General features: G+C 64.8%; 3 protein-coding genes and 1 long non-coding RNA gene across 15 annotated transcripts; 1 reads left to right on the top strand and 3 right to left on the bottom strand.

Moving 5' to 3' along the window:
* Positions 1–126: 126 nt before the first annotated feature.
* Positions 127–16,929, bottom strand: PIGQ (phosphatidylinositol glycan anchor biosynthesis class Q). 9 transcript variants are annotated; one of them, XM_077984905.1, is made up of 13 exons: positions 16,878–16,929; positions 15,862–16,470; positions 11,872–11,955; positions 9,017–9,714; positions 7,803–7,934; positions 7,516–7,636; positions 5,277–5,403; positions 4,942–5,095; positions 4,674–4,785; positions 3,955–4,035; positions 3,230–3,344; positions 1,736–1,797; positions 127–1,167 (listed from the first exon to the last, which is right to left on the bottom strand). In XM_077984905.1, exons 4-13 carry the CDS (start codon positions 9,703–9,705, stop codon positions 1,015–1,017), a joined length of 1,746 nt encoding a protein of 581 aa, XP_077841031.1. In that variant the 5' UTR covers positions 9,706–9,714; positions 11,872–11,955; positions 15,862–16,470; positions 16,878–16,929; the 3' UTR covers positions 127–1,014. The 9 variants fall into 9 exon arrangements, with proteins under 9 accessions (XP_077841031.1, XP_077841029.1, XP_077841030.1 ...); XM_077984903.1 differs by lacking the exons at positions 15,862–16,470; positions 16,878–16,929 and adding exons at positions 10,656–10,817; positions 13,573–13,688; XM_077984904.1 differs by lacking the exon at positions 16,878–16,929 and having other exon boundaries at positions 15,466–16,470.
* Positions 14,174–17,013, bottom strand: NHLRC4 (NHL repeat containing 4). 2 transcript variants are annotated; one of them, XM_077984986.1, is made up of 3 exons: positions 16,878–17,013; positions 14,944–16,470; positions 14,174–14,615 (listed from the first exon to the last, which is right to left on the bottom strand). In XM_077984986.1, the coding sequence occupies exon 2, from the start codon at positions 15,916–15,918 to the stop codon at positions 15,547–15,549; it is 372 nt and encodes a 123-aa protein (XP_077841112.1). In that variant the 5' UTR covers positions 15,919–16,470; positions 16,878–17,013; the 3' UTR covers positions 14,174–14,615; positions 14,944–15,546. The 2 variants fall into 2 exon arrangements, with proteins under 2 accessions (XP_077841112.1, XP_077841113.1); XM_077984987.1 differs by having other exon boundaries at positions 14,944–16,495; positions 16,878–16,958.
* Positions 14,477–18,583, top strand: LOC144337775 (uncharacterized). Its single transcript, XR_013411278.1, has 2 exons — positions 14,477–14,611; positions 14,942–18,583. It is a non-coding gene; the product is annotated as an uncharacterized LOC144337775 (long non-coding RNA).
* On the bottom strand, positions 18,517–24,919 carry PRR35 (proline rich 35). Of its 3 annotated transcripts, XM_028840767.2 has the most exons (4): positions 24,764–24,919; positions 21,486–21,554; positions 19,888–21,008; positions 18,517–19,399 (listed from the first exon to the last, which is right to left on the bottom strand). In XM_028840767.2, exons 3-4 carry the CDS (start codon positions 20,967–20,969, stop codon positions 18,766–18,768), a joined length of 1,716 nt encoding a protein of 571 aa, XP_028696600.2. In that variant the 5' UTR covers positions 20,970–21,008; positions 21,486–21,554; positions 24,764–24,919; the 3' UTR covers positions 18,517–18,765. The 3 variants fall into 3 exon arrangements, with proteins under 3 accessions (XP_028696600.2, XP_028696599.2, XP_077841087.1); XM_028840766.2 differs by lacking the exons at positions 21,486–21,554; positions 24,764–24,919 and adding an exon at positions 23,927–24,750; XM_077984961.1 differs by lacking the exons at positions 21,486–21,554; positions 24,764–24,919 and adding an exon at positions 23,502–23,810.
* Positions 24,920–26,201: the final 1,282 nt, after the last annotated feature.

The raw sequence follows: 26,201 nt of genomic DNA, 5'->3' as shown, positions 1-26,201 counted from the left end.
ATCAGCCGTCGTCAGGGCCTCGAGCAGGAAACTGGCGTCGACTCCGCAGGGCAGGCCCACGTGAGGCAGCCCAAATCCCTCGGGTAGCGTCCGCATCCCCACCCTGGAGCTTCCCTGGACTCGTGGTGCACGTGGACCCGGGGCGGAGCCTGCGCTCCAAACACGGGGCAAGTTTTATTGCACAGCAGCTGACGGCTTCCCCAGTGCTGGGTCGCCAGGGAGTCCGGAGTGGTCCTGGTGCTGCTGAGACGGGCGCTGCCTCCTCCCGCCCACAGCGCGTCATCCCCTCACCAGCCGGCACCTGCAGCCTCCCCTCCTGAAGGGAACCCCGCACCCAGGCCGTGCTGTCTGGCAGGCACTTTTGGCTTCAGTGCCACAGCCCCTCCCAGGCTGCTCACACCCGTGGCCCACAGACGTGTCTGCACAGCAGGGCTTCCGCCTTCCCTGGGAGGCCCACGATGGGAGACAGGAGATTTGGCCCAAGGGCCTGTTGCTGCAGGGGCACCACTCACGGAGAGGTATGGCTGGGTCAGTGGGCAGGCCCTTGACACTAAGGCTGCTCCCACCCCCACAGCAGCCTGGCAATGCCCACGGCCTGCTGACAGCTCCTTCACAAAGCGACCTCTCCAGGGAACATCAGCAAATAAACCCCGTGTGGTTCAGGGAGTCAGGGCCCGGGCCCTCTGGACCTGGGTACGCAGGGTGGGCATGGGGCAGTGCTCTGCACACCTGGGGCTGCTGTGCTCGCCACCGTGGTGACTGCAGCAGGCGGGAAGCGGGTCTCAAGGCAGGCAGTGCCAGTGATGGAGCGCGGCCAGCTGGGCTGGCCACCCCCACATCTGCTCACCCCCAATGACCTCCAAGCCCAAGGTGTGATAGCAGGGCCTGCTGTGTTCGGGAGCATACAGCAGCGTCCACAAAGCACGGGCCGCGCGCCAGCTGAGCTGGCACCACCCTGGCAGAGGGCTGGCCGTGGCTGTGCAGTGGTTCTGGGCAAGCCGGCGGCCGGCTCCCTCAGTCCTGCTTGTCCCCTCTCTGCCTCCAGGGGTAGATGAGCTCCCCAAAGAACAGCTTGCGGCACAGGGCACCCCAGGAGTCCTTGGGGTGGCAGCCACAGCTGGGGAGACGGTAGGTGTGCATCACGCGGCTGTAGGGCAGTGGGTTTATCTGGAAGGACAAGGGCGGCGGTCAGCGGGGTGGTCTGAGCTCCAACCCCATCTGCAGAGAGAGGGCGGGGGCAGGCAGTGGTGGGGCAGGGCCAGCACCGTCCCAGACATTCCCTCGCCTGTGGGACAGGCCGGTCCCAGTTCCCAGGGAGGCAGGTGAGCCTGCAGCCAGAAGGGAGCACTGTGGGGAGGCAGGAGCTGCATCTCCCCTCGGGGCTGCCCAACTCTGAGGGGCCGTGCTGCAGGGACACACACCCCACTCCAGGACTCACTCAGTCGGTTCTACTCCACCCAGAACTTGAGCCCTGTGGGACCCAGGGCAGCCCCAACCAGCCAAGGGCGCCTCTGACACAGGGCAGAATGGGCCCCATCCACAGGACACCAGTGTCCTCAGGCCCTGCGGGTAAGGGGGGGTATTCCCGGGTGGGCCTTGCCCCTCAGCTCCACTGGACCCTCCCTGTGCCTCATCGCAGGCTAGCATGGTGCCATTTAGACACTACACCCAGCTGACCCCACTGTTCCAGAACAGGGGCAGCAGCATAGGACGTCCTGGCCACAGGGGGCCTCACCTGCATCAGGAGGCGGAGGGGCCTGCCGGCCTCATGCTGCAGGACACGGAACTTCACACCAGCTGCAAGAATAGCAAGGGGCTTACGAGGGAGGACGTGTGGGGGCCAGCTCCACGCATGGGCAGAGGCTGGAGGTACCTTCCTCTCTGAGGGGCACCCAGGTGCTGCTGGCCGTGGCCACCCACGAGGCTCTCCCTGCCCCTTCCCCACCCCAACTCCTGGATCTCGCTGCCAGGGCAGCATCAAAGCCTCCTGCAGCCAGGCGCAGTGGCTCATGCCTGGAATCCCAGCATTTTAGGAGGCCGGGGAGGGGGATCACGAGGTCAGGAGTTCGGGACCAGGCTGGCCAACATGGTGAAACCCCATCTGTACTAAAAATACAAAAATTAGTCAGGTGTGATAGCTTGTGCCTGTAATCCCAGCTACTTGGGAGGTTGAGATGGGAGGATCACGAGGTCAGGAGTTTGAGACCAGCCTGGCCAAAATGATGAAACCCCCATCTCTACTAAAATAGAAAAAATTAGCCGGGCACGGTGGCTCACACCTGTAATCCCAGCACTTTGGGAGGCCGAGGCGGGCGGATCACGAGGTCAGGAGATCGAGATCACAGTGAAACCCCGTCTCTACTAAAAAAAAAAAAAAAAATTAGCCGGGCGCGGTGATGGGCACCTGTAGTCCCAGCTACTCGGGAGGCTGAGCCAGGAGAATGGCGTGAACCCGGGAGGTGGAGCTTGCAGTGAGCCGAGATCGTGCCACTGCACTCCAGCCTGGGCGACAGAACTAGACTCCGTCTCAAAAAAAAAAAAAAAAAATAGAAAAAATTAGCCGGGTGTGGTGGCACACGCCTGTAATCCCAGCTACTTGGGAGGCTGAGGCAGGAGAATCGCTTGAACCCAGGAGGTGGAGGTTGCAGTGAGCCGAGATTACACTATTGCACTCCAGCCTGGGCGACAGAACGAGACTCCATCTCAAAAAAAAAAAAAAAAAACGCCTCCTGCAGAGCTCCACTGAAAGAAGCCAAGTGTCCGGCAAGCAGGGAAGAGCCCAGTGAGGGACAGGCGCAGGCTGTGCTGTTGAGTGGACAGGGTTTTCCGGCAGAGCGGACAGGGTACTTGCTGGATGATGGCCGCCTTGCTGGCTCTTAGTGCCTCTAAGTTTGCTGGGATTGGCCGACTCAGGACCCACCACACCCCTGGCCTGCAGTTCAGGCTCCCAAGCCCAGAAAATCCCAAAGCAGAAGAACAAAGGCCTGTGGCCTGGATCGCCCGGTGTCTGAACCTGCGCCGGCAGATGAGTCTCTCCAGCTCCTGGAGGCAGCTGGTCCTGCAGACCTCTGGGACTGGGAGGCCCTGTCCTCCCTGCCCACTTGCTCATGTCTACCACGGCTTCCAGGCCGGAGGCACAGCGGCCTGTGCTGTCCTTGCTTCTGCAGGGCCCACAGGTGTGGTTCCCCTCCACCCGCCCAGGGACAGCTGTCCAGTACGCAGCACTTACCCGCCAGCCTGTAGGGCCGGCAGAGCCGAAGACCCAGTGAGTACAGCGGCAGGGAGTTGATGAGGTCCACGAGCAGATGGATCAGGCCCTGCACAGCGACCACCAGGAGCCGGAGCTGTGGCAGAGGAGCGCTTAGGACCGGCCTGGCCAGGCGTGCCTGGGGGCAGAGCAGCCCGACCCCATCCTGGGCCATGATGAAGGGGGCCCAGAGGCTGCAGGGCCCTGGGGAGAGCAGGGACCACACCCTGAGCAGGGCACAGAGCCTGCCATTGGGCCTTGCCCTGGAGCAAAGCTGGAGGTGGAGCAGTCGGCCCTCCCACCAGGTCAGAGGTGCCTCCCCACAGCCTTACACGCAGAGGGGATCGAGGCTTGGGGATCAGCCAGGTGCTGGAGGTGGTTCTGCTCACCTCCCACTGTCTGCCCCAGTGCAGGCACCAGGGAAGGCGTCCTGTGTGCCCACCTGCCGTGGGTCCTCCCACCAAGCCCCCAGCTGTGTGTTCCAGGCCAGTGAGGGGTCTTCCCGACCAGGCTAGGTCCCTGCCTGCTCCAGGGCCCAGCACACACTGCCCAGAGGGTCCTGAAAGGCCACCCACGTGGCCTGCAGCAGGAGACAGCCCGCCCCACAGCTGACAGCTCCCAGGCAGTGCTGGCAGGAACCACACAGAGCACTGCAGCCAGGCCCAGTGGCCACAGCCAGTGCCCAGGCCTGGGGGTGCTCAGCTCACCAGGGTGAACACCAGGTAGTACAGGGCCGTGGTTGGCAGGAGGAAGAGCAGGATGGTGAAGAGCAGAGTCCCGATGAACAGCTGTGGGGAGGGGCCAGCACGCCGGACATCAGCAGGACCCCTCGCCCAGGGACGGCCCAGCGCTGCGCCCTCCCCCATCCCGGAGCTGCCGTCGGGACTCTGCGGCTTCCTGAGGGAACTCGGGACAGCCTGCTCAGAAGCAGTCCCAATAGCAGGAGGGCTGTGTCCACCCACCCCATGGACTGGGGGACTCGCAGGGGAGACAGGTGGGGGCCAGACCAACCAAGAGGGTGTGTGGCCACAGTCACCAAGAACACACTCTGGATGGCAGCATCCAGGGGCTGTCAGGCGTGAGCAGCAGATGGGACAGCCAGAGCCAGCCTCTTAAGTCTGGGCACCACTAGGGCCTGTACCTGGGTCACCCCAGTCTCTGACCCAGGGCACCTCTAGGCCCTGTGCCAGCATCACCTTCAGGGCCGTGTGTCTGTCTTTTCTTTGTGGCCCAGGGAAGCTCTGCACCGCTTCAGAGCCCCACGTACAGCCCACACCGCAGACTCGGCACCTATTCCCAGGGCCTGTGCGGGCCTGAGCTGCAGGACGGAGCAGGCTGCCCCCTTGTGGTGCCCAAGTAGCCGCGCTGGCCCGGTGGACGCAGGCGGGGGGCAGTCAACCCTCCAGCCAGGAACCCTGCCTCATACCTGGTCCAGGTCATAGGAACAGGAGTCCACGCGCTGGCGCAGAACGTTCCACTTCTTCCCCCGGAACAGACGCCAGAGCGAGGACAGACCGTGGATCTTCAGGCAGTACAGCCTACAGGACGCAGTGCTGTCAGGCCCGGCCCGCCCCCAGCCCCACTCACCCCGCCCCCGCCCCGGCCCCCCCACTCGCCCGCCCCGCCCTTCTCCAACGCACAGCCGGAGCCTCTGCACCTCCCGGGGGCGGTGGGGAAGGGAAGCCCTTGCCCACCTGGCGCCATAGACGTAGAAGCAGTAGATGTGGAAGGTGAGGAGGGCGATGATATCCGAGAGCAGGGACAGGGCCACCGTGAGGCCCAGGCAGGCCGAGAGGCCCACGTGCCACAGGATGTGCTCGACGAAGGGGGACATGAGGTGGATGTAGCCTGGCAGGGTGGGGTTGGCCCTCAGGAGGTGCTCAGACCCCAGCCCTCGGCCCAGCACAAGCCTCACACACACAGGACGCAGGAAGCAGAGTTGGGGGTGCAGGGGGCGGGGTGTGGCTGGGTCCCTACCCTCTTCAGCAAGCTCCAGGGTCCCTGGGGCCCCCGCCTTCCCTGCACTCACTGATCCACAGGTGGATGTGGTAGAGGAAGAAGCGGCCCAGCACCTGGTCCAGTGCACGGTTCATCTTGAGCCCGGCGGGAGCGCCCATCAGCCACTGCAGCAGGTGCTGGAGCTCCTCGGCCACGTGCTGCAGGGACACGGGCCACGCTGGGGCAGGGGCTGCCAGGCTCAGCACCTGCATCTCCCCAGGCTCTTTCGTGATGGGCCCCCACCCTGGTCAGCCTTCCCTCCGCCAGGGGCCACTGCATCCTAGCGTGGACAGCACACGGGCTCCCCTTCACAGATGGCTCCGGGACTGGGGTCTGAGGAGGCTGGTCCGGAGGCGCTCTCCGCCGGCCTGGGTGACATGGCCGGGCACGCGGCCCCCTGCCTGCACCCACCTCCACCATCTTCCTCCCCTCTCACTACCTGGGCCACGGGACCCACCAGAGCCCTCAGCCCCAAACACGTGGACACGCCGAGGCCTGGCAGACCCTGACTCAGCTCCAGCCTTGCAGGGGTCGCCCACAGCAGACACAGTCCCTGCCAGAGACCCCATCACGGAGGCTCGGGCTGCCCGGGATGGCCACAGGTAAGCGACACAGTGCAAAGTCCATTAGGGTCACAGCAACAAGGCAGGAGGGCAGGTCCCCAGAGGGAGGATGACGTCAAGTTGAGAGCACAGGCACCCCCAAGAGCAAACAGGGAAGGAGGGTCTTGGCCGCCCAGGAAGAAACCCAGCATCCAGAGGCTGTGCTGGCCCCTGGGGGCAGACCCCAAGGGAGCCTAAGCCTCCCCACCAAGGAGACAGTGACACCTCGGCCCCCACTTGGCCACTGCACAGGCCCCTTCCAAGCCTGGGCCAAGGCCTCAGCCGCAGCAGGACTGGCAAGAAGGAGAAAAGGGGGGCTGGGCGCGGTGGCTCACGCCTGTAATCCCAGCACTTTGGGAGGCCGAGGCGGGTGGATCACGAGGTCAGGAGATCGAGACCATCCTGGCTAACACGGTGAAACCCCGTCTCTACTAAAAATACAAAAAATTAGCTGGGCGAGGTGGCTGGCGCCTGTAGTCCCAGCTACTCGGGAGGCTGAGGCAGGAGAATGGCGTGAACCCGGGAGGCGGAGCTTGCAGTGAGCCGAGATCGCACCACTGCACTCCAGCCTGGGTGACAGAGCGAGACTCCGTCTCAAAAAAAAAAAAAAAAAAAAGGAGAAAAGAACGTTCTTTATAAATAAAACTTATTTAATATTTAAAGGATAAGAGCTTGGCAGCAGGAAGAGACTTTCATTTTTAAATTAATTATTTATATTTCTGAGCACTTCTGCAAAAGAGAGGTCTAGGACAAGGAAGGCCAGAGGCGGGTGCGGACGACCACAGGCAAAGTCGCCAAGCCCCTTCCCAAGCCCTGCCCCTCCTTCCTTCTGGGTTGGGCCTCCCTGCACCTCCGCAGCCCATGGCAGACAGACGTGCCTACTGCTGCCCCCAGAGGCCTGGCCTGGCCACAAGCAGGCCCAGTGCACACCTGCAGCCCACACAAGACCCACCCAGCCAGGCCTCAAGGAGGCCTCCACAGAGGCCCAAGGGTGGGCCAAAGAGCCAGGGACCACCCCTGTCAGGAAGACAAGCTCCTAATGGAAGAGACGGGGCTTTGGTGCTGAGGGAGGAAGACAGAGAAGCTGAAGGCCCAGAGGCAGCATGGAAATACATTAGGTCTGCAGAGATGGGGGCTGCACCCAGCTGGAAATGGGCACAGACCATGCAGGGAAGGTGGGAGATGGGAGACAAGCTGTGCCCCTGGCTCTCAGCACAGGAGTTACAGAATCAACACAGGGGCAGGGCAGGAAGTCCCAGCCGGGCTGCACACGGACAGCCCTGGACAGGGAAGGTTTCATGACCTGGCTCTGCAGAGGGCCCCAGAGAAACAGGAGAGCAGCGCTGACCTCAGGTAGGGGCCACAAGGGAGACACCACGACGCTGGGCCCACAGGGAGAGGCGGGCTCCCCAGAACCTCAGCCCAGTGGCTCCTGCACACGGCCCCTTCAGAAGGAAAGGGGGGGGGTGCCTGCAAGGCCTGCCCTGCCCAGGTCCCAGCGCCCCTGGAGTTCCTGCTCCTGGTCCCGGGGAGGGCCATGTCTCCAGAGCATGGAGAAGGTAGAGCTGGCTTTGGGGTGGGGGTGGCTCTGGTCCGGGAAGGCTCTGCTGCCCCAGGAAGGGTCCCCATGCCCACCCAGGACACCAGGCTCCACCCCAGTCCACTCACGTCAGCCACAGGAACGAGGGCGTCGGCCAGATGCCCAATGCGGCTTCTCCCGTGGAGCCAGGACAGTAGCGTGAGGCCCAGGGCCACGTCCAGCAGCACGGAGGCCACTGTGTTGGCCTTCCTGGAAGGGAGGTCCGGCCCAGCCGGCATGAGGGTGGCCAGCACAGCCTGGGGCCGCAGGAGGAGGCCTGCCTGGCTGGAGGGGTCAGCGTGGTGCGGAGGGGGATGGGGAAGAGACCAGAGGGCACACACCCAACCCTGCAGAGGAGACCAGGGCAGGCCCACACCTCATCAGCTGGGCAGAGTTCTCCGCCTTCCGCGTACTGAAGATGAGTGTGAGGTGCTCCAGCCGGTGCCGGAGCTGTTCACACGTGGAGAGCTTGCTCCCGAGGAAGGACAGGGGCCAGAGCCTGAACACTCTGTGTGGGAGCGGAGAGGAGTGACGTGCCCCTGTCCAGATCCTGCTCCCACCGTTCCCACTGTGCAGGGGACCACAAACACCCAGGCCACACTCCTGAGCTCAGCGGGATAGGGGCAGGTGGGAGGGGCCCTCGGTGGCCCACGTGGTGGTGGGCAGTGCTCACAGCACCCACCTCACAGTGCACACGACTAACACAGAGCCTGGCCTCCTCACAGGTGCTGACCCTGGGTCAGTGACCCTGTGGTCACCACATGCTCCCAGAGCTGTTGCCAAGGCAGCACCTGCGAGCCAACAGCAACTCCCACGGGCCCAGGGCCTCGCCCCGCCGATGGGGCCCAGAAGCCTGGGCAGGGGTCTCCTGGGCTGACTGGGCTTCTCACAAGGAAGAGCACTCCAGAGTAGGGACCCCCAGATCTAAGGCAGGGGGCAACTGAGGGTGACCCCCAGCTGCTCCCCACGCGGTGCCTCCGCCAGGCACATGAGGTCTCCTGTGGAAGGGGGCCCTCTGTTCTCAATCACAGCTCAGGGCCACCCCCATGCCCCCCAGGGCCCTTGGGCTTAGACTGACCCCTGGCCAGCAGCACCTGTGAGTGTGGAGAACAGCAGGGCCTGTAGACCACTCCCCCAGGCACACGGGGCCAGCAAGTGGATGACACCCCCACAGCCCATGAGCACTGCAGTGCCCAGAGGCCTGCTGGGGGCACGGGCTGGGCTCAGGCCAGCGGGCCCGTGCGCCCTCAGGAGTGCCCCCCGGTGGCAGCAGTCGCATCTGTGCTCACCATGTGATTTCTCTTTCAGGGACCTGAGCCACTGAGGTTCACCCTCTATACCTACTGGGAGGGCCCCTGGCAATCCCTGAGGCTGCCCGGAGACCTGGCTCTACCCCAGGGGTGAGGGACACCCTCTGAGAGGCGAGGGTTGGGAGGGCAGGATGGGGCCAAAGCCCGGCTGCAGGAAGTGGGGAGGGGGCCTGGGCCCAGGAAGAGCCCATCTGGGCCTCTGTGCCCACTACAGACAGAGGGACAGGCCAGCACTCACGGGGCGCCCCTCTTTGCCACCTCCCTGTCCCGGGACACCTACCGGCAGGCACCAATGGCTGAGACCAGTGACAGCAGGCTGGCCAGCAGCAGACAGACGGGTCCCGAGGCTCGCCTGGCCAGCTCCACGAGGATGCTGGCCTCCACGCCCTCCGACTGCCAGTGGCTCAGCCGCACGGGGCCCTCATCGAAGCGGTCGCTGCGGAAGAGGACCTCACTGCGTGCCACTGTGTCAAAGACCACAGCCAGGCCCCCCGTGCTGGCAGGGGTGGCTCCAGCCTGGCGGTCGGGCAGGACGGTGGGCGGGTGTAGCTGTGACAGCAGCACCTGGCGCTGGTCATAGAAGATGAGCATGACCTGGTCCTCACCAGGGGCACTGGGGGCAGCGGGCGCTTGCCGGTGGGTGACCTCGCAGCTCCAGAACGTGCCGCCTCTCTCCCGGCACAGCTGCAGCCAGGGCTCATGGGGGAAGACGGCACCCAGGCCCTCCAGGAAGCGGCCCAGGCTCTCCTCGGGCTCCTGCCGGCAGTGGCACCAGGTACCCAGCACGGCCACGCCCACCTGGCTGGCCTGCCGCACTTGAGCCAGGAGCTGCTTGACCTGGATGGGGATGAAGGGAAAGTGCAGGACCGCCAGGACCACGGCGCTGCTGTGCTCCGGAACCCACCTTCCCACCAGCAGGCCGCTGTCCACCGAGACGCAGCACGTGGGGAAGAAGGCCTTGAGCACCATGCTGGGAGGCTGGAAGAGAAGATGAGAGGCTCGGCTCAGAGCTGCTGCTGCCCCCCACCGTGGGCTGCGGGATGTGGCACAGACGGGCTGACAGGTGCAGCCACAGGGCCACAGGTCGGGGCACCTCAGCTTCGAGTTCGGTGGTGGAGGCCATAGGGCCCCTTGGCTGCCACCTCACATGGGCCATGCTGCTCCAAGGGGCAGCCGGAGCGCTGTCCCCACCTCCACCCCAGGCCCTCACCCCAACCCGCACGAGGCAGCCACGCACATGCAGCCACCAGGCCTGCCCTACTATTTCCAGACGTGCCGGCCCAGGGCACAGTCTCCTCAGCACCACCTGACGGGGTGTGGGGCCGAACCGAACTCCAGGCTTCTTATTTTTGTTTTTAAGAAACCTGATCAGGCCGGGCGCGGTGGCTCAAGCCTGTAATCCCAGCACTTTGGGAGGCCGAGACGGGCGGATCACGAGGTCAGGAGATCGAGACCATCCTGGCTAACACAATGAAACCCCGTCTCCACTAAAAATACAAAAAAATTAGCCGGGCGTGGTGGCGGCGCCTGTAGTCCCAGCTACTCGGGAGGCTGAGGCAGGAGAATGGCGGGAACCCGGGAGGCGGAGCTTGCAGTGAGCTGAGATCGTGCCACTGCACTCCAGCCTGGGCGACAGAGCGAGACTCCGCCTCAAAAAAAAAAAAAAAAAAAAAAAAAAGGAAACCTGATCAGAGAGATGTTCTTAAAGGTGTAGCACATGGAGAGCTATACAATCTCATTAGCAAGGTCACGCCAATTGAAACCGTGACAAACCATGATTCACATATTAAGCAAGAATAAAGATGAAAATTTAAAATGAAGTGCTGCTGGGTTGCCGAAACTACCCTCGTGCACACGGTGGGCGACCCCCCAGGTCCCTGCCTCTCACAAGCCCCTCCCTGGGGGCAGGAAGGACCTGCCTCATTGCTCAGGGAGCAGGCTCAGCGCACACGGGGCTTCGGCCTCCACTCTGACCCCCGCCCACGGTGGCACCCGGGCAGTGCCTGCCTCTCCCGGACATCCCCACAGCCACCCCAGGGCATATTTCTCTCCAGAATGTATTTCTCCAACCTTGTGGGTGCCTAGAAACGGGGAGAGAGAGGCTCACAGGTACTGGAGAAGTGGAGGAACCGCGTCCTGCACTCTCAGGCTGAGGGACGCCAGCCTTCCAAGGTGGCCTCTGAGTAGGAAGCCACCCAAGCCCCTGCAGTTCCCAGGCCCTGGGCCTCTCCTCCCCCTTTCTCACAGGTCCCTGCCGAGCCACACAGCCAGCTGGGGCTTCCTCCTCCTCCACTGCTGCCCTCCCCGGCAGGGTCCCACAGGGCAGGAGGACCCCCTAGCGGTGGGAGCACTGCTGGCCGGCTGGCTGGGCTGCTCGCCTTCCTCAGACACAGAAAGCCCCATCTCGCCTGCACAAAGAGTGGAGCAGCCACCCTGAGCAGATACCCCCCAGGATGGAGCCCACACTCGAGGGAAGGACATAGCTTGGCCTGAGCCTGGGTCTGGAGGTCCCAGTGCCCACCACACCCTTAGGGACAAGGGAACAGAGCGGGACGCCTGCAGGTTCCAGAGCCCGCCACGCCCTTAGGGAGGAGGGAACACAGTGGGACGCACACCTCGGGGTGGTGTGACCTGGAAGTCCTCCCCCGAAGCTTGGAGGGGCTCTGGAAGAGGCCTCACACAGAAATGCCTGGGGCTTAAGAAGTCCCTGGTGCAGCTGCTCTCCTCCCATGCAGGCAGCCCGCACCGGGGCTGGAGGGTCCCACCACTCAAGGCCATGGGTTCTAACTGGAAAGAGCCCTTCTGGGTCGGGCGTAGAACTCCACAAATGCCCATTTCCTCAGTGGCCAGAGAGGGCAGGCGGCGGGTGGACGCCTGGAGGCCAGCTGAGGTGGGGCACCAAGGACACCGTGACAGGGCCAGAGCAATTCTGCCTGTGAGGGGCCCAGTGCATCTGGCTGTGTGACCACCATAGGCGGACCACCCAGCTCAGCCCAGGGACTCATCACGCCCTGCTGGGGAAGAGCTTTCACAGGGACTAAGGAAAACCGCCCACAGAGATTGTCGGAAAAGAAACACAATTGGTCTAACAGTAAACAGACGTTCTGGGGGGAGCTGGTTCTGCAGTGGGCTCACTTTGGGTAAATTCACCCAGCTGTGTGCTCAGGATCTGTGGGCTTTCTTTGTGTGTATTCCTTGTGCTTCATCTACAAAGTTTACCTAAAAAAAAAAAAAAAAAAAAAAAAAGGCAGCGCCTTGTGTCTACTGAAGGAGATGGGAGGGCAGAAGCTGTTCTTATCTGTCGGGTAGTGAGACAGAACTCAACGTGCCGTGGGGCAAACGCCCGTCACACTCCCACCTCAGCCTCCGGGACGGTCGGCGGCACAAAGAAGCCTGCACTAGAGGCTGCTGCGATCACACAGCCAGAGGAAGATGAAAGAGAAGCGATCGATAGCAGAGGAGGTGCGGGACGGGAGAAAGCGGCAGAAACACCGGCAACGTGAGCATCTTTAAAGACTGAGGGGAAAAATCACACACACACACACACACACGCGCCAGGCTAGCCACAAGAGCTTCCTCTGCTAAGAACGAGCCCGAGCGCTCTTGTGAGGCCATTCCCAGACCAGGCAGATAGGGAGGTCGACCACATAAAGCAGTAAGACTTCCCTCTTGTCCCGTGAATGAGGGCTGGGTGGGACCCCTGCCAGTGAGGACGGGCCAGGGCCATCTCTGGCTGAGCCGCCCCTCCCTGCCACCGCTCCACAAGAGCTCCGGAGAATTTGCGTTTCCCAGCGCCTTGTTTGAAAAATAAACACGAACCGGGCGCGGTGGCTCACGCCTGTAATCCCAGCACTTTGGGAGGCCGAGGTGGGCGGATCACTTGAGGTCAGGAGCTCAAGACCAGCCTAGACTGGGGGTGAAACCCCGTCTCCACTAAAAACACAAAAATTGGCCGGGCGCGGTGGCTCAAGCCTGTAATCCCAGCACTTTGGGAGGCCGAGACGGGCGGATCACGAGGTCAGGAGATCGAGACCATCCTGGCTAACACGGTGAAACCCTGTCTCTACTAAAAAATACAAAAAAACTAGCCGGGCGAGGTGGCGGGCGCCTGTAGTCCCAGCTACACAGGAGGCTGAGGCAGGAGAATGGCATAAACCCGGGAGGCGGAGCTTGCAGTGAGCTGAGATCGGGCCACTGCACTCCAGCCTGGGCTGCAGAGCGAGACTCTGTCTCAAAAAAAAAAATAAATAAAAATAAAAATAAAAACACAAAAATTAGCCGGGCGTGGTGGCGGGCGCCTGTAGTCTCAGCTACTCGGGAGGCTGAGGCAGGAGAATCGCTTGAACCCGGGAGGCGGAGGTTGCAGTGAGCCGAGATCATGCCATTGCACTGCAGCCTGGGTGACAGGGCGAGACTCCCTCTCAAAATAAATACGTAAATAATGAAAAATAAACACGAGTTCAGCCTGGGCAACATGGTGAGACCCCGTCTCAAAAAAAAAAAAAAATCAAAAAACAAAAAAAACCTTGCCCTTCCTCAAGCAGGCTTTCCCCTCTCATTTGGGAAGAGCCTCTGATTCCGTTTTTTGCCCTTTCCTGCAACCCGGGACAACTGCGAAGGGCCCACAGCCAGGCCCGGGCCACCGACCGCCCTTGCACAGAGTCCACAGGGGCCCAGGTGGGCGCGGGTCGGAGGGCGCGGGCCCAGGGGCGGCCCCACTTCCCGGAGGAAGAACCAGCGGCGCCGCGGGCGGGAGTGCGGGGCCCCCAGCCCGGGCCCGGAGACGCAGCGGCGCTGCCCGAGATCCCGCCGCGCGCCGCCCACCCCCCTGCTCACCGGGTGCTCCCGGGGCCGCGCGCTCGGGCGGCAGGGTCCGGATGGGGTTGGGAGCCCGGTTGGGCGGGCCCGGGCAGACGACGGCGTTCGGTGCCTCCAGCCCAGCCGCGGGACCCGAGCCCCACTTCCGCCGGCTCCGCGCGTTGCCGCGCGACGGTCCGGCCCCCAAAGGCGCCCGGGCTGCCCGCCTGCCCGCCCGGCCCGAGCGTTCCGCGGCGCAGCGTGCCCGCCCAGCCCCCAGGCCCAGACCTCCCGAGCCAGCCTCTGGGCTGCCAGCCCTCCGTCAGCTCGGTTTCCTCGCCTGAGAAACCGACTGGACCTGGCCTTCGTGGAACCCGGACCCCGCCTTGCTCCCAGCCTCGCCAGGTGAACAGGTCCTCAGGCCCTGCGGGATTCCAGGAGGGCCCCGGCCCCAGCCCGGTCCCGCCCCCCTCACCCTGCTGTCTGCAGAGGGGCCGCCCCCAGATCCCCAAGGCCAGTGGTGCCGGGAAGTTTGAACCCTGGTAGGACCAGCCCAGAGGCTGCCGCCAGCGATCGTCAGGAGAGAACACACAGGCGTCCAGCGCCTCCCGATCCCGGGAACAAGACCCCAGCCCAGACCTCAGCAGCAACTATGTTTATTGAGCACCCAACTATATCGCCCAGTTAATCCCCCACCCACAGGACCCAGACATATGAGGGACCTTTCATGGGTGGTGTCCTGTGATACAGGGGAGCCCCACCTCCCCACCCCACAGGGGTAGGGCCAGACACCATCCCCTCCCAGCTCCCTCCCCCATACAGGCCCTTCCCTGGACCCAGACCCACGGGGTAACCCAGACGCCTCTCCTTTCATGCCTCATTGCCCCACTTGTAAAATGGGAGGAGAGGGTTAGACCCCTGTTTTTTCTCAGTTTTCTAAAGCAGCAGGAGTCTCTCCTTGTAGGAAGGCTCCCCCAGGCCCTCCCAGCACAGCTGCACCATAAGCACAGAGCTGTTTGTCCCTATTTGCAGAATGAAGGCCCAGACAGCTTTCATTCATGGGGACGTGGAAGAAAAGGCATCTGGAGGCCGGGCGCGGTGGCTCAAGCCTGTAATCCTAGCACTTTGGGAGGCCGAGACGGGCGGATCACGAGGTCAGGAGATCAAGACCATCCTGGCTAACACGGTGAAACCCCGTCTCTACTAAAAATACAAAAAATTAGCCGGGCGAGGTGGCGGGCGCCTGTAGTCCCAGCTACACGGGAGGCTGAGGCAGGAGAATGGCGTAAACCCGGGAGGCGGAGCTTGCAGTGAGCTGAGATCCGGCCACTGCACTCCAGCCCGGGCGACAGAGCGAGACTCCGTCTCAACAAAAAAAAAAAAAAAAAAAAAAAAAAAAAAAGAAAAGGCATCTGGGGTTCAGCCAGCCATTGGCCTCCAGACACTCCAGGGTTACCTTCCCCTTACCTCTGCCAGGCCCAGAGAAGCTACTGGAGACTCAGGACTCTAGGTCGCTCTGAGGTTGGGGACACTTCGGGTCTACACCCCTGCCCCAGGCCACCCCACCCAGCCCAGCCCAGCCACACCCTCCCTGCCTGTCTGCCTCTGATTGGGAGGCCTGGGCGTGGGCACCTGGCAGGAGAGCCTGCCTAGCTGTGTGCCAGCAGCTGGCCCAGGATCTCAGGGCTTCAGCTGCCAGCCCCAAAGTCCAGGCATAGGGTCTGAGTGGGCGTGGGGGACATGAATGCAGGGCCCAGGGCACTGAATGGGGACAGCAGAGAGCGGCCCCGGCAGGGGAGGCTGCAGGCCTGGCAGGCACTGACTCTGGGCTGCCCCTGAGATCCGGAGCCTCACCAGCAGGAGAACTCGAGCCCAGCCCAGGGGGTGCTGGCATCAGGCAGGCAATGCCCATAGTCTGGAGGCTCCACCTACCCCGAGGACTCCTCCCACGGTGATCCAAGGGCCTTGGAGCTGGCCTCAGGCACAGGAGGCCTGCTCCAACCCAGCCTCAGGTCAGGCCAGCTCCTTGAGGCCCTGGTACAACTTGATGGAGTTGTCCTTGGCATCAGCCACCAGGAGCTGGCCCTGGGGTGCACAGGCCACTCCCAAGGGCTGCCCAAGCCCCTCCGACACCAGGCAGATGGGTGGCCCAGCCCGGGGAAACAGGGTCACTTGGCGCCTCTGCTCGTCTGCTACAATAATGTTGCCCTCTGAGTTGGAGCAGATGCCTGCTGGGCAGCCGAAAGTGTGCCCCGTCCAGCCCCCCAGGGAGCCCAGGGGCTGGTGGGCACTGCCAAACAGCCTCACATCCCCAAACTCCTCACTCACAGCAAGGCCCCCATCAGGCCCCGGGCCCACCCAGCAGGGGCCCTCCAGACCCAGCATGGAGGCTGGGGCCAGGGGCTCCCAAGCAGGGCTCAACGTGAAGCTGTGCACAGCCCCGGGCAAGTAGTCTGTCACCAGGAGGCGGCTGAGGGCATCCACAGCCAGCCCTCGGGGAGACAGGAAGGTGCCCACGGTCACCCAGCGGCCTCCGGGGTCCTGGGCTGTGTGCTGGAGGGCATGGACAGCCCCGTGGATGGGATCGCTGACCACCACAAGCCCTGACGCTGTCACAGCCACATCCTCTGGAACGAAGGCCCCGGTCCCCGGAGTGCAGCAGGGCAGGAGGCAGACGGGGCGTCCCTCCAGATCCAGCACGTGGACACAGGGTGCAGCTCCGGCCGTGAGGAAGAGCAGGCCATCGCGGGAGCAGTGCAGGCCCCGGGGCCCTCCTGCAGCCCCTGCGGGCACCCGGATCCGCCCAAGCAGCCGGGGCTGCCGGGAGCCAGTGGAGTCTCTAGGCAGGTCCAGCGTGAGGTGCAGACAGCCGGAGGCCGGAGTCCAGTCAGTCGTAATCACCGTCTCAGCTTCTCTGCGGCTGGATCACGTTTGGGGCTGCAAGACAGAGAATAAAGCCCCACTGTGTGTGGGAATGGCAGTCACTCCTCCAGTGCCCTCCTATGAGGCTGGGTCCTCCAGGTCCCGAGGGTCTGCCTGACCCCCAAGCCCAGTGGCCACCTAGTGTCTAGGTGCCTGGAACTCGAGTCTGGGAGACACATGACCCATGGAGCTCGCTGTGGGTTTTCCCCTGAGCCCCAGCTGCGCTCACGGGCATCAGACAGATAAGCAGCATTTCTCAAATCCATCTGCCTACGGAACCCCTTTCTACCTGGGGGTCACCCACACATAGCCCTTCTACCTGAGCCCCTCGGTGAGGGAGACTTCTGACCCCTTGGGGCGAGGCAGCCTGTCCCGAGGGCCTCCACCTGCCCCACCAAGAGGCCCGGGGAAGGGTCTCTTACCTGGGGCCAGTCTCGCTGGGCCCTGCTTCGGGGCTGGGTGGCTGCAGCCTCTGTTGTTGGAAACTAGAACAGAGGAAGTGGGAGGAGCCACTGGCAGGGACGCAGCTGGACCGGGTGGAGGAGAGAGAGCGCAGTCTCAGGCCTCGGCCCGGAAGCTTCTATGAAAGAAAAATCAAGTCTCCTGAGGACTCCCCATGCTGCAGCGTTCCTGCCTCTGCACCTCGTTGCAGGCTGTGCCCTCTGCCTGGACACTATTCCCACGTCCCCTGCACGGCCGGATGCCATGCAGCCCACCCCCCTTCAGGGGGTCCCCCACGGTCCCCCCACAACCAGCAAGTTCATTACTCTGAGTGGCAAGGCAGCCCCAGGCCACCACCTCCAAGCAGGGTCCTTGGGTCTGGACCAGGGTGGGTGACCTGCTGGCTGAGGCACCCTCCACGAGGCCTGTCCTGACAGCGAAGAAGGTCGTGCGCGTCTCCACACCTGGGAGACGGGTGCTGTTGCCCCCAGCAAGGCCATGCTCACCTGTTTGCCCAGTGGGGGTGATAAACTGGGGTGCAGTGGACATGTGGGGGTGCAGTGGACATGGGGGGTGCGGTGGACATGGGGGGTGCGGTGGACATATGGGGTATGGTGGACATGGGGGGTGCGGTGGACATATGGGGTATGGTGGACATGTGGGGTGCGGGGCTGAGGATAGGGAGTCTCCCTCAGAGTCGGGACTTAACACCTCCTGGCTGCCTAGGGCCCCCTGCAGCGCCTCCAAGAAGCCTCTGGGTAGAGGGGCCCAGCTGGGACCTGTCCCCACAGCACTCCGCGCCTGGCCAGGCAGCACCCCAGCTCTGGCTGCCCCAAGGCGGTGGGTGCCGATGCTATCTCCCTGGCAAGGCGACACCCCAGCTCTGGCTGCCCTGAGGCAGGGTCGGGGCTGATGCTATCTCCTCAGTAGTTAATGGGGCCCGCTACCAGCCTGCTTGGACTGGCTGCAGCCCGGCTGGCCCAGCCCAGCTCAGGGAACTAGGTGCAAGCAGGAACTGCTTCTCCTCCTGGGGGGTCAGCGTGGGCTCCAGGGCCCATTCCAGGGTGGGCGTGGAGGGTTTAGCCAGCTCCCCCAGGAGAGAAGTGATTTGCTGTGGGGGTCCCGGGCACCCCTCCCTGCCTGCCCATCCCCTGCCCGTGGGAGGGCCAAGCCAGGCCATGCCGGGAGGGAGGCAGTGAGCCGTGAAGGCCGATACCTATCTCGGCTGCAGGGGCTGGCAGGGGCCAGCAGAGCCCATGCTGGGTGAGCAGCCTCTAGCCACACAGCCTCGGGGCCACCGTTTAACCGCTGGAGAGCTGACATTAGCGCTGCCTTGCTGAATTCAGAGGCCAGAGGATGCTCAGGGGTCCATGCCCACCCCCGACATAGGCCAGATCACCCCAAGCAGCCCAGATCACATGCCTTTCCTTGCTCAGCTCCTGACACTGACATCCCGCCCACCCCCAGACCCCAGCCCCGCAGGGAAAGCCCAGCCCACAGTAGAGGGCGACAGAGGCCCGGGAGGACTACTGCCCACCCAGGACTCCCAGGCCAGGACACTTCCTTAAGGGGGTGTCCAGTCGGCTACACTAGGACCCCAAAGGAAGGAGGCCCAGATGGTGTGTGTGAACACAATTTTCCGTTTTAATGTCCACAATTGTGATCAATAAATAACTGTGACCTCCCATGTCCCTGTGTGGCCCCAGGGAAAAGCGTTGGCCACGGCCCGTGGGGGTCTATCCACATGCATGCGGGGGTGGGGCAGGTCCCAGGCCTTGGCCATGGGGCTGGGGCAGGTGAGGGGTCGGGGCTGCAGGAGAGGGGCTGGCACACTGTGGGCAGAGACGGTCGGACCTCAGGCACTGCTGGTCAGACCTCGGCGCCCCGGGGGCTCTGCAGACCACAGACAGCCTCAGGGGTCTGGGAACTCCCTGTGGTAACACAGGTGCCCCAGCCACTGCCAGGAATGACAGGGTCATCTGAGGCCGGGAGGGGGAGCCCCGGGGGTGGGACACTGGAGTCGGCCTCACACTTTGTGGTGTGGCCGGAGAAGGGTTGGGGCACTGCAGGGCCCAGCATGCTGGGTGGCTCGGGGGTACCCCTGGTCAACATGGGACTCAGCTCGGGCTGCCCCCACGCCTCTCCAAGAGCCTGGGGCCCCTTGGCAGGCGCACGTTTCACAGACAGGTCGAGGGGTGCGTCGGGTGGCCTCGCGGCCCGCTCCAGTGCCCGGTGGATGGTGAGCAGCTCCAGGCGGATCTTGCACAACTGCTCCCGCAGGGGTCTTGGGGCCAGGCCCCCCGCAGGCCCCAGCTGCCCCAGGCGCCGTTCCACCCTGGCGTAGTCACCGAGGGCCCGGGTCAGGTCTTCACCCACATGCTCTGGGCTTCCTGGCACTGGGCCCCGTGGCTGCGGTGGGAGGGGGCCCTCGGGGCCGGGGGTTTCAGGGCCGCCTGGCTCCCTGTCCTCAGGCCACAGCGTCACAGAGGGGCTGGTGGGCAGGCTGTGGGGTGGGAGCCGGTCAGGAGGCCACACTGCTCCCACGGCGCCTCCGGCCCCAGCCCCTCTCCCCTCATGGCCTCTGCCCTGCGGCCCCAGCCTAGAGCCTGGGCTCTCCTGGAGACCCCGAGAACCCCCACGCTGGTTCTCGGGTCTCAGTTCCCCTCTGTGGCCTGGAGCACACTTTCCCAGTGACTGAGCTCAGGACAGACCCCAGCTACCATGCCTAGCCGCCAGGCCCAGCCACCCAGCCTCCATGCCCAGCCACCCAGCCACCATGCCCAGCCTCCATGCCCAGCCACCCAGCCGCCATGCCCAGCCTCCATGCCCAGCCACCCAGCCGCCATGCCCAGCCGCCATGCCCAGCCGCCCAGCCGCCATGCCCAGCCTCCATGCCCAGCCACCCAGCCGCCATGCCCAGCCACCCAGCCTCCATGCCCAGCCGCCCAGCCCCTCCATCCACCCCAGGAACCGGGAGCCCAAGACGCCCACCTGCTCCGGGAACAGAACCTCGTCAGGCTGGGGGGTGCCTTCGGGAGCTCCAGCCTGCTTCCCAGGGACAGCCTCTTCCTGGGGTCACTCTGGGCTGCCCGCTCCAGCTCCCCCTCCTGCCCTGGGTCCCTGGGGGTGACTCGGGGCCATGGCCCCAGCCCTGGAACTGGCACCTTCAGCAGACCAGGAACTAGAGTCCCAGGGGTGCTCTTGGGGGAGACAGGGGCCTTGGCAAGGGCAGCTTTGCCTGCTGGCAACCCCAGAGTGTGCTCCAGAAGCAGTGGGTAGTACAGGCGGGGGCCCAGGGTGGGGCGCTGAGGGGGCTGCGCAGCTGGGAAGGCCGCAGCCGGAGGCAGCAGGGGGCTGGCTGAGGCCAGGAAGGGCACGTGGGCCGCAGCGGCCAGTGAGGGCCCCAAGAAGGAGCAGAGGCCTGGGCTGAGCGGGTAGTTGACGCCCAGCAGAGACAGGTGGAGGCTCTGGGCCTCAGGGAACTCCCCTGGGGCAGGCGGGGGATAGCAGGGGACGCTGCCCTCAGGGCCCGCTGAGGCCACATCCCCTGCAGCCACGCCCCTTGGGCCCCCTCCCATCCCCAGCTTCCACGACTCAGGCAGGAGCCCACTGGGGCCGGGACCCTTCCGGGTGGCCCTAGCCACAGGGAGTGGTGGCCCTGGGGACCCCTCGGCCCTGGGCTTGGGGCCTCCGCCACGGTGCAGGGAGCGGACATCAGCGACCACGAGGTCAGGCGTGGGGACAGCATCCAAGGGCTGCGCTCCCTGGGGTTGCCTGCCGGGGTCGGGCTCCTCGGGACGGTCTGGGGTGGGTGCACGGGGCCTGGGTGTGGCGGAGCCGCGGCGGCATGCCCAGTCCGGGGAGTCCAGCAGCAGCGACAGGGAGTCCTTGCAGAGGCTGTACTTCATGTGGTTGTAGAGGTGCGACTTCTCCAGGCAGGTGAAGGGGCACTGGAAGCATTTGTAGTTGTAGGGTTTGCCCCAGGGCCGCGGGATGTAGTGTGGCTTCTTGGGCTTCCGAGACCGTGCCCTCGCCCCTGTGCCTACGCGGCATGAGCCTGCCTCCCGTGACATGGCAGACTGCTATGGGGCAGGGCTGGGCACCATGGCCACCTGTAGATGGGGCCACAGTCAGTGCCAAGCCTGCCTCTGACTAACTCCCCACTGTTCTCCATCCAGGGCTCCCCCGGCTCCAGGGACAGGAGCCTGGGTGCCCTGTCCCCCCTCCGCCCTGCACCACCCCCAGCCCCATCCTTCGGCTCCTCCCCACACACACTTCCAGGGTGGCAGCAAAGTGCAGGGCACCAAAAAAAAAAAACAAAAGTCCAGGCCCCCAAGCTGCATCTCACTCCGATCAGCAGCACGTCATTTCTGAGTGTTAAGTGACGCCTGGGCAATATTGGAAAGGCACACCAAAAAGGTGTTCATTGCTTATCGGAAATTCGATTTTAACTAGGCATCCTTTATTTTATCGGTTGACCCTACACAAATCCCACCTCTGAGGCTGGCCAATTTCTAGGATAATTCAGCCCACACCCATCTCCCCACAGCATGTGAGTGGCTAAAAGAATCAGCGTGACCAGGGCTCACTCCGGGTAGACGTCAGCCTCCTGGTCTCATTCCCTCCAGCAACGCTGGCCCCTGCCGATCTGCCTGCCCCTGTTCAAAGCCGAGGAAAAGGCACTGAGACGAGACACCAACAGAAGGGCCTGTGTGGGATGATGCTGCGTGTGCACATGTGTGCGTGCATGTGCACACATGTGCGTGCGTGTGTGCATGTGTGTGCGTGTGCGCGCGTGTGCATGCCTGTGTGCGTGTGCATGTGCGCATATGTGTGCATGTGTATGCGTGTGCGTGTGTGCGTGTGTGCATGCGTGCATGTGTGTGCGTGTGTGCATGTGTGCGTGCGTGTGTGTGTCTGCACGCGCGCACACAGCCTGCTCCAGCAGGGCGTCAGGTGGGCACTGGGAGTCTCTGAGGGGGTCGGTCTCATGTGGGGCCAGGCCAGGCTGTGGGGAGTGGACGTCCCAGCATGGCCCCACGGCTCAGCCACCTGCTCAGCCCAGCTCCATCTGGGTGGCTTCAGGCAGGTCAGTGGCCGAGCCTGCAGCGGCCACACTCAGCCAAGACCCGCTCCTCCCCACGCCCCGCAAGGCGCTGGTATGCACGCCACACTCCATCTGGGCCACCACCTGGGCTGTCCACCGCCCCAGCACGCGCCTGTGTGGGGTGCACAGCCTACAGGCTCACACGGAGCCCTCACCCAGCACCCAGAGAAGCCACCTCCTGAGCTCAGAACAGAGCCTGCCACCAAGTGCGGGGCCCTGGCTGCACACACATCACACCCCATCACGACTGACATGGCTGCTTGTCTGTGGTAACACACTCACTGCACACCCAGGTGTCAGGGGCTTTCCAAACCACTCCAACACAGCACTCACGAATTCACACAGGCCCTACACACCGACTCCCCAGGACACACGCAGACATGGCTGGGAGTCACACCCATGGTCATGCATGGCCGGTAGGTTGAGCAGGGTAGGGCTGGGGCAGTGCTGTCTGCTGCCCGCAAAACACTGTGTTGGTACCGTTGGGGGGACGATCAACAGGGCTGGAGAGGTCCACTCGTCCAAAGGCTTGGGGCCCTGCAGGGGGTCACGGGCTGCGGGAGCAGGCAGAGGCTGACCAGCTGGTTTGTGGCTGAGACAGGGTGGGGGTCAGGAGGCAGGGGCTGGGGGAGGAGAGGGCCTGGGGCTCCCTGAGGGACTGCAGACCCGGCCTGGACCGCGTGGTGGGTGCAGAGGCGGCCCCTTCTCCCTGCCCACCGCCCCCCCACCCCATGTGGATGACAAATGGGTGTGGGCGCTCCGGCGACAGAGGCGGCTGTGCCGGGCCATCGATCACCCAGCCCTGGGAGCCACACAGCTGTGCCGACTGATGCCACAACCCATCCCACCTCCCAGCGGGGACTGGGGGCTCCTGGGTCAGGGGCTTGTCCAAGGGGCTGTCTCAGCAGCTGCTGACCCCATGGGGACCCGGAGGATGCCTGGCACCCACCTGGTGTGTGTACACAGAGCCGAGGACACCCCCGGACAGCAGCCACACGCACACACAAAGGCACACGCACTCACACGCTCGTCCCAGGCGGACCCGGCAATTGCTCCCCGGGCAGCCAGCAGCCCTGTGCCAGGCCCCGACACCCAGCCCCACTCACCTTTCCCTGTCTGGGCGAGAACCAGTGGCATGGAGGGCACAGATACCCCCCCAGGGCAAGAGGGGGCACCCAGCAGCCGGGGATCCTGACCGGCCATCCGCAGATCCCGCTACCCCCTGGGAACGCGGGGCTCCCCACACAGGCGGGTACGGAGAGCGCAAGGTCAGGCTCCTGCCCCAGACCCCAGACCCGGCCCCTGCCCTCCCCGCCTGGCACCTGAGGGCGGCCCTCCCTCCCCTCGCGCTGCTCCTGGACGCCTAGAGGAGAGTGGGGGGGACCCGGCCGCCCCTCGCGCCCCCCCCACGCCTGGCCACCCGCCGCCCCCGCGCCCCGCGTCCAGTCGGCCCCGCGACGCCCCAACTTGCCGCCCCCGCGGCTCCCGCCGCTCCTACCTGCGCCCGGCCGGGAGCGGAGCCGCCAAGTCTGTGAGGCCGCGCGTGGGGCGCAAACTTCCCGCCCCTCCCCGCCCCGCGCCGGCCCCGACTCGGACCACGCGGACGCGCTGGGGCTCTGAGGGTGGGATGCGGCTCCCGCGGAGGAAACTGAGGCCCGGCGCCGGGCGCCGGACCCCCGAGCCCACGGTCCCTCGAGCGGCAGCGACTCCCGCAGCCTCCGCCGCCGCCCGCGTCCCCCCGACGCCGCTCGCACCTCCCGAAGTTGGCGGCAGAGGCGGGCGCGCGTGCGCCTGGGCTCCGGGCTCCGGGGGGCGCTGCGACCTCCGACTGCGCTCCCGGCGGGAGGGAAGGAGCAGCCCCCGGCCCGAGCCCCGCGCCCCCTCCTCCCGCGCGCCCCCCGCCGCCCCCTCGTGCGCACTCACCGGCCTTGTGCGCCGGGACCGGCTCAGCTCTCTGGGTGCGCGGTGGAGCGGCCGGGAACCCGGGAGGCAGTGCCCGGAGAGCGGACTGCAGCGCAGGTATGCGGCCGAGTCAGGGGCGCCCGGCACCTCCCGCCCCCGTCGCCCGCAGGCTGCCGCGGGGGTGCGCAGAGGCCGCCAGGTCTCCCGGGTCCCCGCCGCGGCGTGACGGGTGTCAGCGGCACGGGGCGCGGGAGAGGGGCCGTCAGCGCTCATCCGTCAGGGCTCTGGCCCCTGACAGCCGCAGGCCCACCCAAGGCAGGGCTCAGGGGGGCTGAGCCCCAGGACAGGGGGACCGCGGACTGAGCCAGCGGAGCCGGGCTCCTTTCCTTGCCCTCCTGGGGCGAGCCCTGCCCTCCGTTCTCTCTTCCTCCAAACAGGAGGCTGCCTGGACCGGCCCCTCGCACCCCGCCCTGCCCGCTGATGGCCTCCACCTGGGGCTGGTCTCCAGGCACCCTCCCCCTTCCTGGATGCGGACCCCTCCAACCCTCACTCCCGGCTCCGCTGGGAGGTGCCTCAGGGCTGCCCCACCAGGCCACGCACTTCCCTGCTGTTTGAAAGACCCTCTCCCCACGGGAGTCCCCTCCTGAGAGGACCTGGGGCGGTGGAGGTGAGAAGCAGGGCCGGGGAGGGGCCTGGACCCCCAGCCACACCATGAAGCCCTTTCCCCAATGTCCTCCTGGCCAGGGCTGCTCCCAGCCCCACCTCCCCGGCTGCACCAAGTTCCAAGCAGCTCCCTGAGCTGCCAGAACGTAAAGGCTTGGAGCCCCACTGCTCAGCTGGGTCCTAGGGGAGATTCACCTGACCGGCCTGCTCCCTCCCAGACGCGGACACAGGCATGGCTGGGGCAGAGCCCCTGCCTTCACTCAGGAGAGACGTCCTAAACCCGACACATGTGATGGGCGGCCGTCTGGGGGTCTCCAGCCAGAGAGGCGTGTGCTACTCCCCGTTGGCTCTGAGGCAGCACAGGGAGCCCGGCCCACATGGCTCCCCAGGACCTGGGGCTTCCTGCAGGCTCAGCTGCGGGCTCCGGGGCTGTCCCCAGATCAGGTCGGGTTCAGGGGTGCCTTGGGGAAGAAGGGAGGACCCCACGGGACTTCTGGGTGTCACCCCTCGAATGGGGCTGAGAAGAGAGCCCAGCAGCATCTCCCTGTGGTCCTGACCTGGCTGCTGGCAGAGCTCCCTGGTGGAGCCCACCCAGGGTCCATGAAAAGCAGTCCCTGGTTCTGGGGTGGGCATGGGGCTCTGTCTCCCTCCTGCCTCCATGCCACCTTCCTGACACAGCCACCCACGCCCGTCTGAGGGAAGTCCCTGGGGTGGGGCAGGGGACTGGGAGGGGTGCTGTGGATGGCAGAGCATGCCAGCCTTCTCTCTGCCCGCCTGGCCTGGCCCAGCTGACCAGCTGACCGTGCAGGCAGCTCCAGGCCGGGAGACAGCTTGGACTGCCGTCACGCCAGCAGCCCCGTGGAGAGCGGGGGCCAGGAGGCCGGCTGCTTCCATACATAGACCCTACTCTGGACATGTTCAGCCGAGCACTGCCCCTGGAGACTAGGGTCCAAGGTCACCCTGACACCGGTAGTCCCTCACCGGCCAGCCCGAAACTGACCCCTCTGAAGGTCTGGAAGAGGCCACAGCTGACAGCACAGGAGACCAACTGGCCGGAGGCTCTGGTCATCGTCTGGGGAAAGGAAAATAGGGACCAGGGAGCCCTGGTCTTGGGGCATCTAGATCTCAGCATGCAGGAAATAAAGCCAGTGAAGCTCAGGGGGCCAAGGAACCCCAGAGGCGGAACAAGGCTGTGAAGGAGCTCCCCACCCCTCACCACCGATTGCCTTTGCAGAAGTTTGCATGAGAAGAGAAGAGGGGCAGCCCCCAGAGGAGCCCAGGGGCACAACTTGGACGTGTTTCTGGCCTCCCGGAAGGGCTCTGGCAGCGAGGATGAGGAGCCCTGCACTTGCTGGTGGGGGTCCTGAGATTCGGCCGTACGCGGGGTGGGGGGTGAGGGGCATGTGAGGCCAGTACATCGTGTGCCCAGATGACTGTTGCCATCACGAACAGCCAGGGGAGGCCGGGTCGTCAGTGCCAGCAGCCCCCAAACACAGGGCCCCCTGGGCACATCAGCTTCTTCACTGTGACTATGACCCACTTGCTGGGACCCAGCCCTTGCACAATGGGCTGACTTTGGGTATGGAGAGGTGGCCTCTGCTTCCTGAGGCAGTGACTGGGACTCTGTTTTGGC

This window comes from Macaca mulatta, chromosome 20 (assembly GCF_049350105.2).
Source record: "Macaca mulatta isolate MMU2019108-1 chromosome 20, T2T-MMU8v2.0, whole genome shotgun sequence".
Classification (NCBI taxonomy): domain Eukaryota; kingdom Metazoa; phylum Chordata; class Mammalia; order Primates; family Cercopithecidae; genus Macaca; species Macaca mulatta.
This window is presented reverse-complemented; position numbering and strand designations above follow the sequence as displayed.

Bases quoted from the DNA above. Each gene is read 5' to 3' on its own strand.
- NHLRC4 (XM_077984986.1), bottom strand. From the start codon at position 15,918: ATGCTGGGTCTGGAGGGCCCCTGCTGGGTGGGCCCGGGGCCTGATGGG.
- PRR35 (XM_028840767.2), bottom strand. From the start codon at position 20,969: ATGTCACGGGAGGCAGGCTCATGCCGCGTAGGCACAGGGGCGAGGGCA. The intron at 19,400-19,887 runs GTGGGCGTCTTG...CCCACCCCACAG, and splicing joins AGGTTCTGTTCCCGGAGCAG to CCTGCCCACCAGCCCCTCTG.
- PIGQ (XM_077984902.1), bottom strand. From the start codon at position 9,705: ATGGTGCTCAAGGCCTTCTTCCCCACGTGCTGCGTCTCGGTGGACAGC. The intron at 5,096-5,276 runs GTGAGTGCAGGG...CCACCCTGCCAG, and splicing joins CCACATCCACCTGTGGATCA to GCTACATCCACCTCATGTCC. The intron at 4,036-4,673 runs GTATGAGGCAGG...CCCTCCCCACAG, and splicing joins GTTCCTATGACCTGGACCAG to CTGTTCATCGGGACTCTGCT.